Source organism: Triturus cristatus, chromosome 3_1, assembly GCF_964204655.1.
Source record: "Triturus cristatus chromosome 3_1, aTriCri1.1, whole genome shotgun sequence".
NCBI lineage: Eukaryota > Metazoa > Chordata > Amphibia > Caudata > Salamandridae > Triturus > Triturus cristatus.
In genome coordinates, this window is record NC_140583.1 from 717,283,798 (window position 1) to 717,301,905 (window position 18,108).

At 45.4% G+C, this 18,108-nt stretch overlaps 1 protein-coding gene across 1 annotated transcript in view; it reads left to right on the top strand.

Moving 5' to 3' along the window:
- The window catches only part of LOC146860841 (uncharacterized), a 915,295-nt gene that overhangs the window by 778,273 nt on the left and 118,914 nt on the right, over positions 1–18,108 (top strand). Inside the window, exon 38 of the mRNA XM_085646176.1 lies at positions 9,736–9,834. Within this exon, the coding sequence (XP_085502302.1) occupies positions 9,736–9,834 (99 nt within the window). The remainder of the gene's footprint in view (positions 1–9,735; positions 9,835–18,108) is intronic.

Sequence of the window (18,108 nt, forward strand, 5' to 3'; positions counted from 1 at the left end):
TTTTACTAAAATAATAACAAGTTTACTTTATTTCAGTCACTCATAAAAATGCATATTCTGGTGTCTGGGACAGGCTTGAATAGACCTCCTCAAACACTGAATAACATGTCTGTGACCATCTTACCTTCATGCCCAGGACCATCATGGAGTAAGAGATAGGCCCAAGAAAAATCATCAGAGGGACCACTGCAGATCACTGTCTATAGGCTTGGTGGGTGATACTTCCCTTTAAGAAATTGGATTATTTATTGAGAGGGGTGGAAGCCCCACTATGGCAAAATCACAATCCTTGTCAGGGTGAACAACAAAAAGTCTCTAAATGAATCTGTGTCTACCCCTTTGGTAGCTTGGCACAAAGCAGTACGTTTTAACTTGGAGACAATGTATTAAGTATTTATGCAGGACACAAACAAGTGAAACCACAATACCAGAAAGATCCCAAACCAATTTGGAAAATAGAGTGAAGTTAGAAAGTGGGTATTTTCTTGCCTAACCATCCAGTGTGCCTCTGCTAGGTTTGTGTATTGCATGTCTGGCTTGTGAGTGACAGGAGCCGGGAGAGGGCAGCGGCTCTGGCAGTCTGATGGGTCAGGGCTGGGCTGAATGGGACCTGGGTTGAATTTAGAGTAGCGGGAGGAGATTTCCTTTCACCTGCCTGGGCCAGGTGTGCTTTCAACAGTGCTGTCTCCACCTCCTGCCAGGAAGCTGCACCAGTGAGGACAGAACTGTTTTTGGTTGGGTACAGACACTCTCTGTCTTCAGAGAACAAAGAATTTGTGTGTATAAAAAAGGGGACCCAGACCCCAGAACTTTAGATCACTTCTGGGAAATCAAGAGGAACCTTTGCCAAGGAGAAGAGCGGGAGAAGCTGAGGAAGATGATTGCCCCCATGCTGTTTTCTTTTTGGGGGTTGGCCTGCAGTGGCTACTTGTTGCCAAGGAAAGTAGAAAAGAACTTTGCTCTTACTTTGTCATCTTGAGGAAAATCTCCAAGGGCTTGAAACTGAGCTTGCCTCCTTTTCTGAAGTCTCAGGGGCACAAAGACTTCACCACCAGCTCCCCTGAATTTCCTTGCTGGAAATTCTAACCTGCAAAGAGGTGCCTGCTGCTGTTTAGGACCTCTAGAGACTGTTTGTCGCTAGGAGCTGGAAGATCGACGCAACGAGGAAGATGCGTGTTGCATCCGTACCGATTCCCGATGCATTGCTAAACCACAGGGAAGAAGCGTGCCGCATCCACACATGGTTCCGATGCCTCGCCGAGCAACCAGGAAGAAGTGTGCCGCATCCACACCGGGTCCGAGAAACCCGTCGCAGCACCTGCTGTGCGGCTGCAAAAGATCACGCATCGTACTGGACTGTCGCATCGCATCACGCTGCCATTTTGTTGCATCGTACCGGATCATCGCCACGCATCGAGGCGCCATCTTGTTGCATCGTAACTGGAACGCAGTAAGAAACAGACGCATCCCCTCCTCTCCGGTAAGAAACAGGCATATCACCTCCCCTGCGCTGCAGTAAGAAACCGACGCATAACCTCCCCGAAGAAAGAAACTGACGCATCACCTTCCCTGTGACCCTTTTGTTTGTTTTGGGTGACGCACCTAGGGTACTTCAAGAGAAAAGTGTTGCATTTACAACTTGCTTGAACTGAACTGTTTCTACCATTTGAAGGTCTTATTTTTGATACTGTATTGTGGATTTTTGTCGTTTGGTCTGTTTAGATAAAGATTACTTATTTTTCTAAACTGGTGTGGTGTCCATTTGTAGTATTTTCACTGTGTTACTGTATGTGTTCACAAATGCTTTACACACTGCCTCTGAGATAAGCCTGTCTGCTCGTGCCAAGCTACCAAGGGGGTGAGCAGGGATTATTTTAGGAGTGTATCTCCCTTTCCCTAACTAGAAGCAAGGGTCCCTATTTGGACAAAGGTGCAAACCATTGCTAACTAGAGACCCCCAGTTCTAACAGTGGCACAGTGTTTACTGCAGGTCTAGTAGTAACATTTAATTTATAGTCCCTGGGTACAGTTAATGCCATTTACTAGGTACATACAAGCAAATTAAATGTGCCAAACAGGTTTAGTCCATTTCTACCATGTTTGAAGGAGAGAACACAAGCGCTTTAGCGCTGATTGACAGTGGTAAAGTGCACAGAATTCTAATGCCAACAAAAACGAATTCAGCAAAACAGGAGTAGTGAAGGCAAAACCTTTTGGGGAATATCACACCAAGGATGTCAGGTCTAACATCCCCCCTAATTCTGACAGACGGCTGCTTCCACCTTTGATGTCAGCCAAAACTATGCTCGAAAAAGGAAGTGAAAACCTGGAGCCATGAGCTTATTTTTCAAAAACCAAATCCTTTGGGGTTTTGGCAGTTGAATGTGTAGTGAGATGAAATTCAATGACTCCTTGGACCCGAAAGCAGACAAGCTGTTCTTACTTTAAACTAGAAGCAAAATGAGACTGCATACAGCTGGAGAGGAGAAGGCTCATCAGCAAGGACACCTCCGACAGGGTAGTCTTCAAAACCTCTCTCAACCTCTACCACCACCTGCTGAGGGCAACAGAGAAAACAGCCCTAGCCGCACACATCTAAATCAGCGCCAACAACATCAAGGAGCTTTTCAACATTGTTAAGGAATTCTCCAATCCTGCTGCCAGCAAAAACGATATCACACCCTCACTGGAGCTGTGCGACAACCTCACAGTGTTCTTCCACAACAAGATCACAACCATACACCGAAACTTTGAACCCTAACCCACACCTACAGACTTCCTCCGCAGATATGCATCCAACATGAAATACAGACTGACCACCTGGAACCTCCTCTTCACCCAGGACACCACCTCCACCATGAAATCCATCCACTCCGGAGCTCCCTCAGACCCAGGCTTGCACCATATCTTCAACATTGGAAGCCAAAGGATTGGCCAGGAACTCACCACCCTGTTCAGCACCTCTATCCCCACCGCAACCTTTCCTGACACCTGGAAACATGCTGAAGTCAGACCACCACTCAAAAAGCCCACCGCCGCCTGCAGCAAACTCAAACCTACCGCCCAATCTCCCTGTTCCCATTTCCAATTAAGGTATTAGAAAATATCATCAACAACAACTCATGACACATCTGGAGCAGAACCAGTTACTCGAAAACTCCCAATCCAGCTTTTGCAGCAATAATGGCATCAAAATCACCCTGATCGCAGCCCTCCGACAACATCCAAACTCTTCTCGACCAAGGAGAAATGGCAGCTCTGATCCTCCTCAACCTCTTGGCAGTCTTCAACACCATATTCCACCACATTCTGATCGAAAGACTCCACCAGATTGGCATCCAAGGGGATGCACTCAGATGGATCACCTACTTCCTCACTGGAAGAACCCAGAGGATCCACTTCCCACCTTTCACCTCTGAACCCAATGACATCACCTGCAGTGTTCCCCAGGGTTCATTCCTCAGCCCACGCTCTTCAACGCATATATGACCCCACTGGCCAACATCATCAGATCCCACATTCTCAACATAAGTCTCTACTCAGCGGACACCCAACTCATCCTCTCATTCACTGACAACCCCACCAACAGAACCCGTAGATGCTTGACAAGAGTTGCCGACTGGAAGAAGAACAACTGCCTGCTGCTGAACACGGACGAGACGGAAGTACTGATCTTCGGCAACAGCAGCAACACATGGAACGACTCCTGGTGGCCATCAGACCTAGCACCAGCCCCCACTCCCTCCGACCACGCCAGAAACCTAGGCATCATCATTGATAATAAGCTCACCATGAAATCACAGATCAATGCCATCTCCTCTACCTGTTTTCTCACTATGCTCATGCTACGTAAGATCTTCAAATGGCGACCCCCTACACATGCGATGCATTTTGAAACAGGCTCTTATCACCAGTCGACTGGACTATAGCAACGCCCTCTATGTAGGAATCACTGCATACCTTGTACAGAGACTTCAGACAATACAGAACGAAGCAGCCAGACTCATCCTCAGCCTTCCCCGACAAACTCACATCACCCCCCACCTCAGGCAACTCCACTGGCTCATGTACAGAAGAGATGCCAATTCAAGCTGCTGACCCACGCACACAAGGCTCTACACAACCAAGGACCATTGTGCACTAACCACTGCCTGAACTGCCACCAACCATTGAGAAGACTACACTCTGTCTCCCTTTCACTTTCCCATGCTCCCTGCATCTACAGAGGAAGCAGAAATGGAGGACTCTCCTTCTCCCAAATCACCGCAAAGACTTGATTTAGTCTCTCCATGCAAATCCATACCATCACCTTTCTACCAAAATTCCAAATAGCCCTCAAGACCTCGCTACTCGAATAATCCACAAGGTCCTGCAAGCGCCTGGATACCCTTTTAGGTCATTACCAGCGCTTTATAAATCCTGATTGATTGACTGACTTGACCCCACCATGAACTGATTTGGGTAAGCTGGGTAAACAATATTCACAATTTCACCCTAAAGAGAGACTAGCCCTCTGCCTGCTAGTCATGTCTTTCCTCTCTAGAGGCCCTAGTGCCAAGAAGACTGGAGAACTGGTAACTGTAAAATTAAAGGTGAAGTAAAGGAGGAAATGAGATCGAGACAGGCTGCATTGATGTCCAGAGCCTGGCTACTATAAGTATCCATCAGTCTGGTACAGAAATGTTAGAGAACTATTGGAAATAATTCACCAAATCGTGTGTTGGGTAGTAAACTGATGACCCTAAAATGTTCTATCTCATTTGTTTGATTCAAAATTCATAAATCTTTGACTGTGGGATCCTGACAGCTGTTACTGATTTACATTGCGGTACAATCTTACTTCCTAGAGCTCAGATGTTTTTAGAAGGCGGCAATAAATCTTCAGCATCAATCTCATAAGGCGCAACCTTTCCAGGACTTTGACCAAGCTTCACCTCTCTGAGAAGTTCTCAATCGCTGCAATCCCTCACCTCCATGGACGCCTAGGAGTCTGATCTGAGGATGTGCTTGACTCAGCCTTTGGTCATCACCTCCGAGGAAGAAGAAAGTTCAGGTAACTTCACACCATCAACTGAGGAAAATCGCGCAAGCCAACCTACAACTCCTTGTCCAGCGTTGATGACACTGTGGCACCATCCAATGACTGATGATTTTTTTCTGCTCTTCAGTCCTCATCACTGCGGTCTCACAGTCAGTCTATTCCACCTTGAAATGCCATCATCAGATATGGCTTTTGGAGAAAAACCACAGGAAAGGATTGATCACCATAACAAAATCCAAGTTCCAATGTCACTTTTCTTACTGGGTTTACTCATCAATCTAATCGAATCACATTCCCTCGCATGTTCTCCTCTGTCCTGCTCCAAAAACTGATAGCTACTAATTCAATAGGATAACATTTCTTTCTCTAGACTTCTATGATAATAGTTATTTCTATTAGTCATTAATTTTTGTATATCACTTCTTCTCAAACCTTTTCGTGCTATTTAGCCCATATATCTTAACTTAGGTTGAACATTGCATTCTTTATTCTTTTAACTGTATCCTTTTTTTTAAACTCCCCTAAGAGTAAGCCAGGAGCTCAGCCCACACTATCTACTGGTGGGACAATGATTCTTAGGAGAGATCTTTGGTTTGCCTCTGTTTACCTTTGGTTTCATTGGCTAAAGTGCTACTGAAGCTCAGTAAGAGCTTGCCTACTCTTCCTTTCAGGATAGGAGAGGGATGTTTGAAAAAGGCAGACAGTTGTCCATTTTCTAGAGCATTCTCTCATCAAAGAATTTATCATCCAGTAGCCATAGGCAAGAGCCACTATTACATGCCTGTTAACACTGCCTTGTGTTCCCATTTTGAACTAAAGTGGATATATAGTAGTGGAGATTTAATCATTCTGCCTTCCAAACTACTATCTTGATTCTGTGGCCTAAGCCAGGAGACGTCAGTATTCCTTTTATTTTTATAAGAGAGGTATATGGTTTTGTATAAATAAGGCCAGATGTGCATTGCAAAGCTTTGGTCTTAGTATAACTCATTTAAAATAAACTAGATAAAGGCATTGTGAGAGACTGGCTCAGTAAATGATGTACATTTATGAAAGTGGACACCTTATACTGATCCAGGCAACCTTTATGATGATTTTAGTGGTTTTAGTCAACCTTAGAAAGCTTTCTAAGTGGTAGCAGTGGAGAGCAGCCTTCCGGCTTAGTCCAGAAGGAGTGTGAAGCAGCTTGTTTTACCAGAACATAATCTTATAGGTATAGATTAAGTGAAAAAGAGCCACACAGTGTATTTATAAAAAATATGTATTTATTATAAGACACTTCACTAACACATACAGATATCTCCTAGCCGGAGATTTGCAATGCACACAATACTTTGCACTAGAAACAGGTAAGTAGCACAGAATACACAACGGTCCCCAGGGGGTGACTAAAACCATACACTAAAATAGTAGTATGCGAACCACGACTCGAGTCAAGACAATACTCAGTGGACATAGAAGCGCCGGAGACCCAAGATACCACCCACGGTGAGTATCTAGAAGCCCCACGGAGGTCGTGTGGAGTGAAGGAACACAACCGCGTTCTCCATACAAATCAACATATAGGTCGGGCTGCAATTTTAAAGAAACAGGACCCTTCCAGTGGACCCTGAATAAACCCCGTGGAAGACAGGATTTTGAAGTGCCACCTCACCTGTGGATACCTTAGGACCCAGGATACCTGCCCTAGGGAAGCCGTGTGCATAGGTGTGAAGTGCCGCTGCTGGAGAAGGGGAAAGTGTACAGTGGAACCCAAAGGTGGATTCAAGATGTGAAGAACCTACAAGGAGAGGGGATACAGTCTATGTCACTCACGAGTGACCAGGAGGCACGGAAGACGAATGCCCGCCGGTCGGGTGTTGCAAGAGAGCTGACGATGATCTTGGAACTGCACCTGTGTAGACCAGGTGATGCTGTGGAAGACTAGGAGCCATACACGAGCTGTCCCACATCAGATGTCGAAAGTTGAGGGGTCAGTGTCCGGCGGGAGCACGAACAAGCCTTTGCACCTGCAACCAACGTGGACGTGAAGAAGGTGCAGTGTTGGGACCATCAAGGTCCAGGAGACTCACCACAAGCAGCGGAGTCAGGGCAGGCCCTAGCAATTAGGGGAGCCCAAAGAATCTAAATGTGACCCTCGACAGGACCCACAGGTCGGAGGCACTGGAGTCACAAGAGGACCTCGAGCAGTTAACCAAAGAAGCAGGCCCACGGTGCAAGCAATGTGGTGTGGTCAAAGATTCTGGTCACTGGAGATGCTTGAGGTTGGGGCTACTTGGAGCCCAAAGATCTTGATGGAAGTAAGCCAACAAGCCTTTGCAACGGCAAGTCAATGTGGTGCACAGGGATTCGTGTCCTGCAGCTCCAATGAGGGATACTGGTCTCAAACTTGGTGAGAGTACAGGGTAGGCCTCAAGGAATGTGGAAAACACCAACCAGCATTGCTGAACCTTTCAGAGTCTGTGGGAGCCCAGGATAAGCAGACCAGTCAGCTTAGTAGCGGTGCCTGCATATGCAGGGAAGTGACTCCTTCATTTCAAGGGAGATTCCTTCAGGTGTCTTGGATGCCCACAGGCATTGGAAGATTTCCTGTATGGAGCACAGGCTAAGACGTTGCAGCAGATGAGCAGGGCAAAGAGATCAGGAGAAGCAGGAGTCTTCCTGGTTGTAGCCTTGATTCCCAGAGCGAAGTCCAGAGTGGCCAGACGGTCGAAGGTGAAGTGGTGTCTGACTTGAATTGTGTCGCATGATGAATCTGGGGACCCACCCTCAGGTAAGCCCTTCAGTACCCTAAGGAAAGGGTTGGGACGATTCATGGTTCCCTCCCAGAGGAGGGGGTTGGACAGTGGGGAGGATACTCCCATGTCCTTTGTCCAGTTTTGCGCCAGAGCGGGAGCCAACAACTTCCTGAGCTCATTTGAACTGGAATATGCAAGGAGGGCTCTGCAAATGTGCCCCTCAACAGACTGAGTGGCACTGGCAAGCACTCCTACCCATCCCCAATACAATAAACCCGATCTGTGACAGGATACCTATTGTTCTGCCTTACCCTGCTCGAGCTTGGCTCAGCAGCAGGAGGACAGAATCGTGTCTCTGGTCGGCAGCAGCCATGTTGTGCCGTCTGGGTCTAGAAGACTGGTACCTGGAGGACCAGGAGGACTGAGGACCTAACGGAGGGCCATGTTGGAATCATACCCCCACACCATAAACAGTGTGGGAGGTATGATTCCAACACATTTGATACTAAACACAATGTGGTTCCTTACAGCCAGTTTTGAGATGATCCTCGCGTAATGACGAAGTGTCCCTCTATATATTATATGGCTGTCTCACAACCCGGGGAAATGGACTCCGTAGGCTGTAGGGGTGTCCTGCTCATGCAGGGGCACCCTCACACTTAGAACCGAGCACCCTGCTTCAGGATTAAAAAGGCTTGCTTTAGGGGTGACTTATAGGTTTTGAGTGCTGTGACCTTAGATATAGGAAAACCTACATATTTTGTAAGTGGAGCTAGCACCAGCTTACACAGGCTGCAACGGCAGGCCATGAGAGAGAGTTTGAATGGTCTCACATGGATGGCATAATACATGCTTTAGCCCATGGGGGACCCCTGGGTACCTTAGTACCATATACTAGGGACTTATAAGGGTACCCCAGTATCCAATCTGGGATGTAACTAAGTACTTACCATAAAAATTTAGGGGAGAAAGCAGAGCGACTGGGGTCCTAATTAGCAGGATCCCAGCCAGACTAGTCATAAACAGCATAGCAGCAGGCAAAAACTGGGGGTAACCATGCAGAAGGATCCTACCTTCCCACAGGCATCATTACTTGCCCCTTGTGAGACAATCGACAAAACATTTAATTGCCTAATAGCTGTGTGATTAAATAGATTGCTAACCTATCCTCACCTCCAGCACCTTATGGGTTCTGATGCTTGCTGAAATGACCCTTGACCTGCGGATCAATGCTGTGATCAGTAATTGTTTCTATGGAATACATACTTCAAACCCACAAATACTCCTTCTCACTCCCTGTCATAAAGCCTTGGGGGGGAGGAGGAGGAGAGTTAACCGTGGCAATGTCCTTTCTGCTGGTCTATGGTCTCATGATGGCCCATATTGTGACGGGTAGACTCTCATGCAGCCTAAAGTGATTTGTTGATATGTCATGAAACCCTGTTACTGACCCCATGCTGCCACCATGGCATGACTTTAACTGGTCTGTGTGGTATTTGAGAGCCTACATACCAAGGCCTCCCTGGCGACAGTCCCTTGATATCAACCAGAGCACTGAAAAGTACCTCGATTCTCCATGCGATGGTCCTTACCTTGAAGCTGGTCTTGATGTAGTGTTGACATTGTGTTTTTTAGTTACAAACGTACTGAAACACTTTTCCCCCTTGGGTATTTGTTTTCAAATTTCAAATAGCTGTTAAAAAAAAAACGTTTTGTGCGAACGTTTATGTGCTTAAATGAGCTTAGAGACTTTCCAGACGTGGGGCGATTTACAAATATAGACGCTCAGTTAACCAAACTGATCGGTGTTGCCAATAAAAAGGGCGAAGCTTATGCTGTACCTTAATTGATTGTTTTCAGATCTATTGCATTTCACATGTATGATTGCCTCCTACTCAAAGTGCTGCCTTCAACTGTGATTTACGGTGCACTCTTTCTCTTGTTCATGCATCACAGGGTTACAAGTATAAGGTTCAGCCGTTGAAATGTTGTGGCACGTGCGTGCAGGTGGACTGCATCCTACAGACAGAATTTAACACAACTCACGTCATTAAGGTATGTTCTCTACCATGTGCAAATAAGTGTAAGGTGCTGCCTGAGGGGAGTGCTCGGGTACCGTTCCAATGTGGTTGCCACGTAAGGCAGCTTGTAAGCAAAGCTTGAATCCATCACCACAGTCATCATGTTTGCAAGGTATTTGGGTGAAGAGTTGTAAGCTGTTTTGTGATTGAAAAACAACATCTTAAAGTCAATCAACCAGGCAATCTGTAAAGTATTTCTGTAACACACACACACACACGCACACACACGCACACACACACACACACACATACACTTAGAAAAATAGATTAATATATTTTGAACAAAACTAGAACAGAACGACAAAAATCCAATGTATCGAATTTGAGAAATTGAATTTTAAAGGAATAAATGCAGAAAAGTGCTTAGAAGCAAGTAATGCTAAAAAGCTTACTTTAGGTTGTGTTGGACCTGGGCAAAGTCATAGTTCGGGCTGATGGTGATCCAAGCAGTCCCCTGTGAACAAAGTACCTTTCTTGGTTGCAAGCAATGAGATGCATCGATCTTCTCCATGCAGTGAGGGCGATGCATCAGTTCCGAAGAAGGGTGCCGGAGTCAAGAGGCGTTGAGCAACGCACCGGATTCTGCCACGCAGTTGAGGGGATGCGTCGATCTCACCAAGCTGCAGCTGTGGCGATATGCTGTCCAATGTGGCGATTTCTTGAGCCAAAGCGCTGGTTCTGATGCGATGCGCTGATTTTACTCCAGCAACTGGGTCGATGCACCGGTTCTGCTATACACAGACAGGAGATGCATCGAAATCCATGTTGCAAGTATCTGGGCCACTTCCAATGAGTTAGGCGCAGGGGTAGAGACTTGGATTTCCCTGAGTCTCAAGCAACAGGAGGCAAGCTAGCAAAGCCTTGGAGATCACTCGAAGGGAAGGTTGAGTCCAGCTCTCCTTCAGTAGAGTCAGAGATCAGCAGGCAACAGGGCAACACAAGAGGAAAGCAGGCCTTCCAAGTCTGCAGTTCAAAGATGAGTTCTTTAACCTGCACAATAGTTCTTCTTCTTCTGGCAGAACTTCATTTACAAGTCCCTTGATATCAACCAGAGCACTGAAAAGTACCTAGATTCTCCATGCGATGGTCCTTACCTTGAAGCTGGTCTTGATGTAGTGGTGTCAGAGACCCAGTACTTATACCCAAAAATGCCTTTGATGTAAAGGGTGACTTCAATGCAGCTCTCTGAAGTGCCCAAGGATCCCTTTCAACCCAGTTCTGTTTGCCAGGCTATCTATGGGCGAAAATTAGTGCTTTTTCTGTGGAAAGGACACTACCTATTGAAGTATTAGTGTCAGCCCTGCCCATTCCTCCCGGCCTGGTAAGACCCATCGGAATGCAGATGAGTGCTCAGAATGCAGATGCGCCTCACCTTCCTGTGTTTGTTGCTGTCTAGAGGGAATGCACAAAGTGTAGCTGTCACCTAACCCAGACATGTATTGGAGACAAGCTGTAAGGCACATAGAGCAGCAAGTGCTTTTCTAAAACAGTAATATTAAATACAACTTCACATATGAAAACAGGAATTATCATCACCATTCTAGACATATGAAACATGAACAAGCTACTCCTCTCTGATCAGGAATTACAGCTTAAAAGTGAATAAGGAATTCACACTGCTCGCCTATGAAAGGAGAAGGCCTAACAGTAGTGTAAAATAAAATATGAAATTTGTTACTACTAGGACATGCAAAACAGAATGGTCCATGTACTACCTTTTACTTATATAGCACCCTGTCCTTAGGGCCTACCTTAGGGGTGACTTATATGTAATAGAAGGGGAGTTTAAGGCTTGGCAAGTAGTTGTAAATACCAAGTCGAAGTGGCAGTAAACTGCACACACAGGCACTTAGTGGCAGGCCTGAGGCAGGTTTGAAAGGCTACTGCTGTGGGTGGCACAATCAGTGCTGCAGCCCACTAGTAGCATTTGAAGTGCAGGCCCTGTGTATATGGTATACCACTTTACAAGGGACTTACCAGTACATCAAACATGCCAATCAGGTATATACCAATGTCATCGTGTTTAGGGGAAAGCACATGTACTTTGGCACTGGTTAGCAGTGGTAAAGTGCTCAGAGCCCTAAGGCCAACAAAAAGAGTTCCACAAAACAAGAAGGAGGAAGGCAAAAAGTCTGGGGTGACCCTTCAGAGAGGGCCATTTTCCAACAGGGACAATGCATCAATCTCGCCTCTCTTCTCTTGCCCCCAAAATTCTACTTTCTGAGACAGTAACTCGCTGCCTAGAGCCTCTAATTCTCCACCATTGCCATTACCACACCGACTAAACCTTTAATCGCGTCAGGCAACACCTTTTCACCAATTGCTTTCCACACTTATCCCTTGATAGATACCCACTTTCCGAATCCACTAAAATGAGAGGTGTTGTCCAACTCGCTTCAGGCAGTGCTTAATTTGTGCCGTGGGTTCCGGGGTTCGACACGGGCACTTAATCATCAACACTAGCAGTTACAAGAGTTTGTAACACGATGGCGCTGTTAGTCTAATTTAGAGATAAGCACAACAACCGTTGTTTAATAATTTAATATACATTAAAATGACAAATACTGACCACCCAAGCCATTCTTATTCCTTTGGGGTCCTGAAACATTCTAAATTGTCACACTTATAGAAGGACAATGGTTAGTAGTTGAGTTTGTATTCTCATTGACAGAGCTGGAAGGAGCAATGGGTGGTGCAAGCTGCAAACGAAAGGTCCTGACACCTAATTGTATTACATGACAAGTACTGTCTTCAGGAATATATTTTCCATAAGCCTGCCATGATCTCAGTTCTCAGTCTCTTTATCATGGAATAAGGTAAGTCAATTATCAAACATTAAAAAGGAGGAAAGAGAGGATTTGGCTTTGCCTGACTGCATTTTCCCAGATATATATTCTACAAACACAACAGGCAATCAGGACATAGAGGGTCCTCTTTATCAATGCAGGAGGCCAAGGTGTCTCAAGTATATGGGTTTCAAAAGAATTGTAAGGCAAACAAACCCTCACTCACCAACCTAGGTCGTATGCTTCATTTAGTTTACCACATTGATCTGAAATGATTAACAGGGGTGACCGGGCTCCCTATTTTCAGGGAATAGTTTTTGGGTTGTAGAAGAGAATACAGACAGTAATGGAGTTAAAAATCCCTGTAGATATTTCTAATCCCTCATTCTTGGAAAACAAAAGGGACGGCTAACAAAACCTGATCGACATGTTTCAGCTATGTACTTGGCCCATCCGCGGTCCCCAGCTTTCTAAAAAGCTGGATCCATAGTGTTAAATTTATTGGCCAAGCATTTTCAGTAAGTGCAAACACATGCTTACAATCCTCACACTCTCATTCATTCATGCTTTCCATGCTATAATACTCAGCTCTGTGGTAGACAGAGTCTTCAATAAGGATAGTTCTGTGAGGATACATATAAAAAATGAGCCACATATAAAGGAGACAATACAATTGGTAGACAAGTTGGTTCACTTCATTCACGTGTTTTGTGCCAAAGCAAAATGGTGCTCATGCAGACCACAGGCTCTCTGCTAGAAACGTAAATGTTGAATGCAGAGCATGGCCATTGCGCTGCACCGGTCAAAAAGTACTGGCACTTTGCCTTGAATAGATAGCATCCAGAGATGGCTCACAGAATATAGATGAAATGACAGGTGATGACATGAGTGTATTGTATTTAATTTCCTAGCAGACAACCCCAGTCGATCATTCTCCTCTGTGCTCTAATGTATGTGAGCAAGGGACTCCAAAGTATCCCCTTCCATGGGGCCAGTATTTTCATACCAATATGGTAGGAGAGATAGAGAGAGAGAGAGAGCAATAGAATCACAAATACACAGAACGGGGTGATTTGTGAAACAATACTGCAAAGGTGTGGTTCTGCAGTGTTGTGTGTATGTTTGCTGTGTACATGAGCACCATTTTGCATGATGTAAACCAACAGTGTTTCACCACCAATTGTATTGTTTCTTTTATATGTATCTCATGGTTTATCTGCATTCCCACAGGACTTTCCTATTGAAGACTCAACCACAGACATGAGCATCATAACACACAATGCATGAATGAATGAGAGTGTGAGGATTTTGTTTATTTGCAGTTTTATATAGCACAGTGATTTGCCCAGAACCACAGGGTGTTGAGCTGATGCTGAGATGCAAACCTGGTTCCTCTGTTCCGAAGTTGGCATCTCTGGCCATAACACCACATCCTCTCCCTGTAGAATAGCATTCATGCATTTCCCAATACTGAAAATATTTTGCCACTAAAGGGCCTATTACGATGGCGGGCGACGGAGCGCGGGACCGCCCGCCGAAGCTGCGGCGGTCCCGCCATGCACATTAGTATGCACCCGCCACACTGGTGGGCGTATCCTGTGCCTTTTCCATTGCGGGTGGATCAGCTGGCTGCAGACCCGCCCACAATGGAAAAGGACTGTGCACATCATTGCCATGCACTACATGGCAGGCACCACGTGGTGCCTGCCACGTAGTGCATGGCAATGAGGGGGGGGTACCATAGTGCACCCACCACCCTCCTTCACCCTGGGGTCCACAACGGGCCCCTAAAGTAAAGACCGTATGCCTTTCCACGGCGGCAATGCCGCCCTGGAAAGGCATACAACCGCCAGCATTGTAATATGGATGGCGGTGTCTTTCAGACACCGCCACCATAAGCAGGCACTTTTTCCGCCGGTCGACGAGTCGACCGGCGGAAAAGCGGCAGATGGTCTTTCCGTCTGCCGCGAACCACCCAGCCATTCTAATATGGCGGGGGGTCTCTGCTGTGTGGATGGCGGGCGGATCGCCCCCGCCGGGCCGGCAGTTTCCGCCATCCTAATGGGCACCTAGGGCTCTAGGACCTGAAGAAAGTCGGAGGCCCCAGAGAGATTCAGGAGAATGGCTGAAACATGTCGACCAGGAGGAAGCTGGACCAATAATTATCCCCAACATCACCGATTTTTAACCATCCCTTTAGTTTTTCAAAAATAAAGAATGAGCTGAAACATCAATAGTGATTTTTAGCTCCATTATAGATCACCTCCTACATTCCAAAAAAGTACTCCCTAAAAACTGGGAGCCCGGACGCATGTGACAAACCCAATGATGACGCATACCACCTACTCTGTTGGGTGAGGGTTTGAACAACAATTTATTGAAACCCACATATTTGAGGCAGTTGGTCCTCCTGTACTATTCTAGTATTGATATGGAGGGCCTCCTGACTCCTGATTACATATGTTTGCAAAAACATCAACTTGTTGCCTTGATCTTCCATGCCTTAGCCCTTAATCTGTCCCCTTTTCTCTACAATTATCAGCTGTCCTTTGGCGTATCTCTCCCTCACTCGACGAGCATTTTGTCATTGAGTCAATCATTCCACCTCCTCACTTGCTACCTGCCTCCTTTTCTCTACATCTCCAAATGCTTATTTTCTCCAGAATCCACACCTCCTAGCCTGGATTGTGTCTTCCAATTGATCTTTGCTCACTCAGTATACACATACTTTTCCATTCATGAACTTGACATCCCATTCAACAACACTCTTTATTTTATCATACTCTTTTGCCCCCCCCCGTCGTGCACCTAAACCCTGGTGGTGCTTAATTTGTGAAACAAAAAGTGCTGGGGCTCTTGTCAGGAAACTACTACAGCTTGCACTACTCATTGCCTCTGCCAACACTATCTATATCAGTACTAACAAAATGACTAACCGTCGCGTTCCTCCAGGTGTGACAAGTCATACTATTCCAGTCCCCAGGGCTATCAGAATGGCTTGGGAGGCAGGTACAAGATTTATTGAATTTACAAACAACCGGTATTGTGAACGTCTCTAAATTAGCTAAACAGCACCACCATGTGGCAGACTAACATAATTGCCAGTGTTGACAATTAAGTGCCGGTGCCGAGCACCTGAAACCACCGGCTCAAATTAAGCAACAACCCCTGGTCTGAACCCTGAGTCAACCCACAACTGTAGATGTGAAAAGAGCCAGCAAGTATGCTATGTGCAAGGTGAGTCTGTAAGCCGGGAGAGCCAACATGATCTAAAAAGTCCCACATGGGCTTTGAACTATTTGGTTCCAAAAGAATATTATGAGGTGATAAGTTTCATAGGGAGGACCTTTGAGGCTGGAGAGATTTATCCCCAAATGGCTGTATTTAAGCTGTCTGAAAGCCATCAGGTTTCCGAAACTAACCATAAGCGTCTGGTGGTCTGGCAGGACTGGAAACCATTTTCAAAGGTTATAGATGTGAACCATAGACAGCTTTGTGATCAAGGTAGAGGGTCTAGAATGTTTTCAAGGCAACCAGCATGGTGTGATGTCTTCTGTGTGCTTTTCAACAATAATGAGGCTGGAAGGATAGTTTTGGACATATTGTAGTTTCTTTAGCACTATGATAGGTAAAAAGGATATGGGGAACAGGTTTGTGTTATTGAGAGAGACTTTGAGTCATCTCATGCTGCATCGCTTTGCCTCGAGCTTTATTCTGTTTTCCTGTATATCATTGAATGACTAATCATATTTTTGCCTTCTGTAATGATTTTAAACTGCTAATAAACCTTATTTCTGACTCGAGAAGGCTTATTTCCTTGACTGTGCTTTATGATTTGTTGTCAACCATAAACATGTTAGGGGCACAATCATCATATATTCTAGAAGATACCACTGCCTCTGATCCTACCTAAAGCTTTGCCTTAGATTATCTGATAAGAAGCGTCATAACAGGCAAGCTGGTGTAGAATGAGTTGCAGTAATTGCGTCATGGCATAACCACTGTCAGCAGCTGTATCATGGCATAACCACTATGAGAGCTATCTTTTAAAGTAGTGATTGAGTGGAAGTAAGTTGGATGCCCTTTAGCAACCTTATGTGATAGAAGGCCGACTTTCAAACTGCAGGGAGGAGGTGGATCAAAGTGCATGTCAGAGCCAAAGGCAATACCCAAGATGTGAACCCATTTCTCAGTAAAGATTGAAGTCTCTGACCTTAAGCGAGAGGCCAGTAGACATCAAGTATTTGTGAGAATCAACCCTAAAAATGAAGAAGACCATCTGCATGTCATTGCTAGCCCTATCTCTTGTTGTATGGGGTTAGGTGCTATCAGCATACCTGTGGAAGCTACTGAAATAGTTCTGCAGAATTAGGGACAGCTGGGCAATGTGAAAGGTAAGAAAGCTGGGTATGAGAGATGAAGAGGCGATCGCTTTGGTTCTCAGTAGATGTTCTTAATTGAAGCTCAACAATCTCAGTTTCATTCCGTGGGCAGAGTGAGAGACGGCAGAGAAACGCCATTTCAAAGGTTCCATTGTTGACTATTAGTAATAACCATTCAGGTCACCATGTTGGCGGATGGCATGGATAATGCAAGTAGTACCAGACAACAAGACTCAATAATTTCTGCCCAGACGTAGCTCTCATCTAACATCCATGGGACAGTTTCTGTGCGTCAGTCAGGGCTGAAACCAGGATGATATTCATTCAGAAGATGCGAGAGAGCTGAACAATGGCCATTGGGTCAAGGGTTTTCATGAAACAGAAGATATGTGAATGGATGGAAAGTTTTCATTAGTGGGGTGTTCACACATGATTGCTTAGGACTTCTTCAAAAGTATGGATTTTTTAATGAGTTGTGAATGGGGAATCACATCAGGAAGCATGAGTTTGATACCCCTTGATTTACAAATGTCATTGCAGGGCGGGATTTGTAGGGTTTTTGATGTGTTGCAATCATCTGCTTATGAGAGACGAAAGGTTGCTGTCAGTGCAGAGATATTGTAAGAGCAAAAACGTCTTCCTCTGCTAATAATTTGGTGGCGTTTATTTAAAATTCATAAAATAGGGCGGACTTATAGCAGGGAAGGCATCGTGCAGGAATCTCTAGCTTCATGCAGCTGGAGAATGGAGGCAGAATTTAAAGGGGATGAAAATATGTTGATTTGTTGATTACTTTGACACCGTTTCACTGATCTGCACAGAACTAGGAAGACACAACATGTTTAGTTTACTCCTGATTTTATGGGTTTCATCTACATTTATCAATTGAGGCACTATAAAAGAGGGTGATTTGAGCCAGTGCTCTATTGCAGATAATGTAGGCCATGTTTAGTGAATTTGTCAGAAGTTTCGCAGGCTCTTAGAGTAGTTCAGAGATTTCTGGTTTTAATGTGATCTGATAAGTAGGGGCAAAGTTAAAAGAGGGGCGAAAATATTTCATTTACTGTTAACCTTGTTGCC